At 42.6% G+C, this 7638-nt stretch overlaps 1 protein-coding gene across 5 annotated transcripts in view; it reads left to right on the top strand.

The window, feature by feature from the left end:
• Positions 1-7638, top strand: part of lpp (LIM domain containing preferred translocation partner in lipoma) — a 242475-nt gene that overhangs the window by 135702 nt on the left and 99135 nt on the right. For all 5 annotated transcript variants that reach the window (XM_050054771.1, XM_050054769.1, XM_050054773.1 and 2 more), the window contains one exon: positions 4575-5165. In XM_050054771.1, the coding sequence (XP_049910728.1) occupies positions 4575-5165 (591 nt within the window). The remainder of the gene's footprint in view (positions 1-4574; positions 5166-7638) is intronic.

Genomic DNA, 7638 nt, shown 5'->3' with positions numbered 1-7638 from the left:
ACAGAATGTCCCAGCATCATGGTTCTTATATTGCCAGATTCCAGAGAGTCTCCCCTCTTCATATATGGCAGAATATGTCAACTTCCAACTTGCTATGGTGAGATACATGTAAAAATGTAAGAATTTAGTCACACAGATTTGTTTTTTTCATTGATATAAAAATTAATATAAAATACAGGCACATAGAAGGACATGTAATGATTGCAAATCTGGATAGCCCAAATTGTCCTGAAAAAAACAAACAAGATATAGCATGTGTATGTAGCCTTTATAATGACTGTGATATGAGCTTAAAAGTAAAGGCAGTAAAAAGACCCCAAAAAGGCCTAGGGCCCATAGGGTTAATAGCCGAATAAACGTCTTTCTTCTTAATAAGAAAGTGGCATATTCATTACTGCACATGGACACTGACGCCACTTGCAGGCCACTTGCAGGCCACTTGCAGTGCTCTGTAAGCCTGTGTTAGCAACCTGTACTCCAAGGTCAAGATCAAAATTAAGATCAAGCTCAAGCTCAAGATCATGGTCAGGATTGCGATCAAGATCAAAAATCAAAATCAAGATGAAGATCAAGACCAAGATCAAGATTAACTTCATTGTCTCACAAAGTGGCACATTTGTCTTGGGTCTACACCCATACTGCAGCCATAAAAATACAACATTGTACATGAACAAATCAAAGTAATACACCATAGGTAACAATAACAAAACAAAAAACAAGTGTAGCAACTTTGCCACTGCACTTTTGTTCAATATCGGGTGTCATATGCCATCAATAAGGAAATATATCATGATGTGGGACTGTCTTGCATTAATCAGCAATAACAATTTAATGATGGCCAGCTAGCTAGTTAGCTACCAAAACATCAGTATGCTACTAGCTTCTTTTCATCCATCCATTTTTGTAACCGCTTATCCTCTTGAGGGTCGCGGGGGGGTTGGAGCCTATCCCAGCTGACATTGGGTGAGAGGCAGGGTTCACCCTGGACAGGTCACCAGACTATCACAGGGCTGACACATAGAGACAGACAACCATTCACACTCACATTCACACCTACGGACAATTTAGAGTCACCAGTTAACCTGCATGTCTTTGGACTGTGGGAGGAAGCCTGAGTACCCGGAGAAATCCCACGCTGACACAAGTAGAACATGCAAACTCCGCACAGAGGAGCTCCCTCCTGGGATATTTTTAGTTATGCTTATTATAAAGAAAAGGGGCCTGTTACATCAAATACGACACTTATCTTTATTTTTAAGTCTTTATTAACAAAGACAGTACATTTGTGAGTTTCTTTTGTTGCTTGTGTAGCCATCTAGCTGATGGATTCTTAGGTTGCTTTTGGAGTGTGCCTCTGAAAACCTCCATTTGGAGGGCCTTGTAGCACTTACCCTTAGCCCTACTCCTAGAATCGGAGCACCCTATCCCCAGACATAAACACGCAAAACAGGGGGGTAAGGGCTAAGTGGTAGGGGCAAGGGGTGTATTAGGCTGGGCCTTCATAGTCATGATATTATCTCAGACCAGTCATTAACACTGACAGGTCAAAGGCATGCAGCAGCTTAAATGGTAGCTTAGTTAATATGAAAATCTTTTCCACCACAGACATTTTTGTTCAGGTTGTATGCATTAGATTAGTTTCATCACCCTCAGAAAAGGGGTGAATCCATTCTCTTAATGTAATTTGTGGAAAATGTACCATGACAGTGTAATTATTTTGAGGGGGCCAATTTGCATTTCCAGTGCTCTGCTAACTAAATGCTACTGTAGGTTCTAAGGCCTTTAGATAAATTAATAATCTAGAGTATTTAAAACCCATGAAACATTTAAATTAAGTAATTTCACTTCCTAAAGGGCATAGTGGAGATTTTTCCATACATATGCAGACAGACACACTTTTTAAATAAACATCAGCACTAATCACTGAGACAGAAATCAGAGTGAGAGCAGAAAATATTTTCTGGAGCTTTTAATGGTTCCTTTTAATGGTTCCTCAGGGGCTTCCCTCTGACTTAGATTAGATGGGATTTAGACAAAGTTGATGCATGCACCCTCTTTTACCAAAACTTGGAATTCTTTTTTATCTCAACACATTTTTAGGATCACAGACTCGAATTTCACTGTGTACTTTTTCACTGATCGAATTACAACACAAGTGTTTCTTATTCAATTTAGGCAAGGAATTACAGCGGAGTGCAGCAGTGCAGAAAAACAGAGCTATATGGGGCATTGCTGTGCAGCAGGCTTTGATCAACTTTTAAGGGAAATCGATTGGAATTGTTGCTCTGCCCCAATTTAGAAGACATCTCATCAAACTGAGTTGCAAAGGGTCTAAAGACTACAAGTGTTCATTTTTGTTCCCTTAGTGCTGCAAATTTAGTAATTGACTCTGATTTTTGGCTTCAGGCAATAACCTAATAAGGCCATCCAAGGTTAATGATAGACCCTTTTTAGACTGGCTGAACGTCTGACACCGATATGTAGTGGTAGTGAAAAACAATTATTACTTACATGAGAGACACTCAGGGCAGACGCCTCTGACATCTGAGTGAAACGCTGTTATTCTGTGTCTTATTCGCTGCTGTGTTGTGTTATAGTTTGGTCTGTGCATCAGATGTAACCGTCGGACATTAGATCAAAATGCCACAGTTGTTCAGACGGTGAGAATCCCGACAGTGGCTCGTGTTTCTGCTTTACAGCCGTCTCTTCCCAGGAACACCAGCGCCACAAATCTCAGTGATTTAACATCTTTCCCGTCCAAGCAGCTGGAGTCAGCACAAGTGTCATGTGCCATTGCCAATCTGCTGTCACGCCGTCCTCTACCAAACAATTTATCCCTTCCCCTCCTGCTTTATTAGCCATAGATTATGGGTGGTCGTGGACGCTGTAGAGCCTCTGCTGTCGAGGTAGCCTTGTAATTGACTCTGGGGAGGCAGGGTGGATAATCATTTGAGCGTAAACCACAGTATCAGTAAATAGCTGTTGGATACAACTGTTTTCAGTTTGTTTTTTTACTGTTACTTTTCAATTAGGTTAAGTTTTTTTAGCAATTGTAGCAGCTTGACTCCAGAGATGGCACTGTCGGTCTGTTTGTCAGGCCCAAACTTTGATCCAGACTGAATTATATCAACGACCATTGGATGTATTTCCATGAAAGTTTTGCACATAGTCTTGTTTCCCCAGAGCATGAATCTTAATGATCCACTGACTTTTCCTCTAGCGCTACCTAGAGGTGAAAGTGTTTTTTTGAGTAAAATGTCTCAACAAATTTTGGACTGATTGACATCAAATTTATGACACTCATTTAAGCCCTCCTGATATCTGTAACTTTTAATCTGTATGTTGTTTGATTTTTGCACCATTTAAGATACACAAAATGACAAAAATAATCAACAATATACAGTTCAGGGGGAGCCAAAAAACCCAGTGGACTTATTTGAAACCGCCACTAAAAATGTCAAAATTTCACAGTGTAATGGAGAACATTAAATCTTAGATATTAGCGAATATTAAATCTAGCTCCATCATCAGGTCGTGATTGTCCCATACTTTAGTTCGTCACCAAATACCTGCAAAACTAAAGATCAGCCTCAACTGTAGTTTGTATTTATTGCTGATTAGCAGATGCTAGCATGCTAACATGCCAAACTAAGATGGTGAACACGAGGCTCGACAGTAATGGTTGCCATTGACAACCATTTTTAAAAGTGGCAACCAGTTTTTGGCCTTTGGTTGCAATCAGTCGAAACCACTTTCCACATAAGAAATGTGCACCCCAAAATACTGTAAAGGAATTTTTAATATTTGTTGCTTAACTGATATTTAAATACTGTTGTTACAGTGAGAAGTGGAACAAGACAACGCTGCATGTGTTTTGGTGTGTTCACTTGCTTTTGCACAGAAGTCTGTTTTAGAGACAGTGTTGAAACAAATTAATTGTTTGACTGTGGGATGAAGAGTTCGACTCATTTGTCATCGTCACAAACTACCTTGCGAATTGATTCAACGAAAAACAAAAAGGACATTTATCAAGTCTGTGGAGGTGAACTATCTCAGGATCTTCTAGCTGCAGGGAAAAGTATAGAGCATGTATAGGCCAATGTACACCTTTATAAGTGACACATCAAGTTCAGTAGTTCAACACATATCCTCCAGAACCATGGGGCAAGATAAAATAATTTGTATACCAGGAATTGTTAACTGACAACAAATGAAATTCCACATAAAAGACAACCTACAAAAACCTGTGTTCAGTTGTGTTCTAATGTATAACTGTGTAGTATCTTAATTACTCAAAATATAAGGTGTCTAAAAATGGCAACCATATTTTCAGTTTCCGCAACCAAAAGCTGATTCCTGGTTTCCAGCCCGGCATCGCCTTCTAGAAGTTAGTGTTGAGTGTTGTCGGCATATTTGGGTTGTCATTGTGAGCAGGTTGGCATATTAAATGCATTGCTCTTATATTAGTTGTCCATTTCCCGCCCATACAGTGCCACGATGTCGTTTGTTTAGTAGGAGTGAAATTTAGTTGGTAGTTTGTTTTAACTGGAGCCAAACTTTCTGCTGTCTTTCAGAACTCGGGATCCTCTGCAACCTCGACCCCCAGTGCTCCAGTGACTGGTTACAAGCGCATGGTCATTCCAACGCAGCCACCTCTGACTGCCACCAAAAAGTCTACGCCCAAACCTCAGGCTCCTGGGGGAGTCTCGTCTGTCCCCCCTTCTTCTGCCAGCCCCGTGGCCAAGCCTCAAAGCCACACAGCTCCTCAGCCTGTCCCGGCCTCTTATGCTACAGCTTCAACCCCGAGCCAGCCCACCTTCAATGTCCAGGTGAGGTCAGCCCAGCCTGGCCCCCAGCATCAAGCCCCAATGGGGCACAATTTTGGCCAGCAGCCCATTCGCAGCCCTGCGCAGGTGCAGTACATGCCTGCCCAGCCCAAAGGTCCCGACTTTGCCTACGGACCACCACAGCCTGGCTTCTCCCAGATGGCTCAGGGTGCATACCCAGAGCAGTACCATCCAGGAGGACCACAAGTCGGTGGCTCCAGGAGACCTGAGCAAGCCCCCGCCCAAGCATACCAACCTCCAGGCCCCAAAAAGACCTACATCACAGATGTCCCGCCAAGCTTGGCTCCCTACACCGCTGGACCAGCTGTTCCAGCAAAGGTAAGAATATTTTTAATTAAACATACACACACTGATCCGTTGTCATAATTTTGAGATGTTGTAAGCATGGCTGAAAAAACCCCCAACATATTTGTAACAGAGAAGAATAAATCCCCACATTTATCCATCCATTCCTCCATCCATCCAACCTTTACATAATTTTCTGCCACTTCCCATACTCTAGAATGGTGGCATTGGCCTAAGCAGACTAGCCAAAGCATCCATTTCCCCAGCGATGTCTCCCAGCTCCTACTGGAGAATCCCAAGGCGTTCACAGGGCAGCTGGGATATTTAATCCCTCCAGCGTGTTCTAGGTTTGCCCTGTGGCTTCTCTCCAATTAGATATCCCTGGAATACCTCCACAGGGAGGAGTCTGTGAGGCATCCTGATTGGGTGCTTGAACCACCTCGACCTGCTCTCGTCAAAACGACAGTGTAGCAGTCAGTCTTCAAACCCCTCTGGGAGATTTGAGCTCCTCTATCTCAAAGACTGAGCCAAGACACCATGGGAAGAAAGCTAACCTCGGACACTTGTATCCAAAACTCCTTTTAGTCCATCAGTCGCTGCTTAAATTCTGAGACTAGTTTGAACATGTGGAATAAGAAGGTAAATATGGAGCTCTGGATTATTTTAGTGTTTAAATTCTGAGACTAGTTGAGAATTCGAACATGTAGAATCAGAAGGTACATAGAGAGCTTTGGTTCAGTACATCTGCACGACTGAAATCACTTCATCAATTCTGCATCTTTATGAAGTGTTGACCCTCATGTTATGAGCCCAGGAGGTCACAGTACAAGCAGGCCTGGAAAACACAGCCTGGTCTCGTCAAGTTGGTGTTCTGCCAAGTCATTTCTTTCTCCTTGGCATCTTTTCAGTTATGTTATATACTATTTGATAAAGTAGAAATTTGTGTGTGCTGGGGGGAGAGTGTATACCAGAGTGCAAGTGTGTGTAGACAGTTGTGTGTGTCAGTGTGTTGTTTACTCTGATGCACATTTGGGTTTATGTGTGTGTGTGTGTCTGTGTGTACAGTATGCATACATTTGTTCAGCATCAGATGGCAATGCATTGGGGAGCCGCTTGCCATCTTCCATCGAAATGCTCAGAATAAACAGTTGTTTTAACCTTTATGAATTTTTGAAAGATCCTCTCGGTTGGGGGTTTACACCATCTGATTTCATTTGTCTCATAAACAGCAGCTCATATTCATGTGCACCATATATATCTACCCGCTGAGCTCATTATTTTCATGTCTTTTTTTTATTTCATTGTGTAAAAAAAAATAAGTTGCATATCTAAATGTTATAACAACTTTTTTCCTCAGATCTTTTTTGAATGAATGGTTATATTTCACACACATTTCACCTGTGCATTCAAGACTCATGGTTTTTACAATTGTGCATGTAGTGTTGGAGTCATTAGGAAAATAGATAAAGTAAGAGGCAAAGAGGTAATAAACAAAACTAAACAAAAAAATAAAAAACTCCTTCTAGCCTTAAGTGCAACACACACCGTCGCCATACGCCGCGCGTCAAAACCCTCGCCTCCATTATATTCCATGAACAAACCCACACCGGCGCTGGCCGCCGCGCCGCGCCGCTCTGCTCTGCCTCTGCTCTGCTTCAGCCCACTGCTCTATTTCGTGCACGGCCAGCACTGCGAGAAAAGCCTTTTATGTACGTCTCGGCCGCTGCAGTATCAACTCAAACGGATGCTTAACGTTATTAAGTTTTTCAAATTTTTAATAAGACGATTTTGATAAGAAACTCACCTGTGAAATCCAAGTTGTTGTTGCCTCAAAGTTTTTCCTCTTCTTCTTCCGTTACTAGCAGTTGGCAACCGTTGGCAACTCGTGTAGGTTCAGCCACCTAGCGGGCTGGGGTGGGAAATACACTTTAGTGATGACGGCGCCACTGCGCGCTGCTGCCAATGTGTGTTGGGCGGCACTTGACGGCCACCGCGCTGGCGGCATTGTGTGTTGCACTTTACCCTCCTCGTCTCACCAATTCTTTATGTTTTAATGCTACTGAACATACACACACACATATACATATATNAGAATATGAGTGTACAGATTAGCAAATGATTTGAGCTGATTAAGATTTAACAGAACTTAAATCCCGCATGGAGTCCAGACACTGGTGGAGGTGGTGGTGGCTGATGACTCTGAAGCTAATGGCCGATGAAGCAGATGAGGCTGATGAATCCGGGAAGACTAGGCAGTGATGGGGAGGTGGAGGGTGCACATTGCTGCAGCATGAAAGGACTACGGCAGAACCATATTTAAAACCAGAAGCAGTAAGTTGGAAGGCTAACGGAGAAGACGTGTCTCTGTGCATTGGTTGTTTGTGAATCAGCTGTAGAGCAGGTGATGACTCAGTTGACAGTCCAGGACAATGACACCTAGAGAGTGTGAGCATGCGTGTAAGAAGTGAGAGAAAGGGGTGAGAAAGAAAAATTACAGCCTAAGCAT

The sequence above is a fragment of the Epinephelus moara genome, chromosome 10 (genome assembly GCF_006386435.1).
Source record: "Epinephelus moara isolate mb chromosome 10, YSFRI_EMoa_1.0, whole genome shotgun sequence".
NCBI lineage: Eukaryota > Metazoa > Chordata > Actinopteri > Perciformes > Serranidae > Epinephelus > Epinephelus moara.
This window is presented reverse-complemented; position numbering and strand designations above follow the sequence as displayed.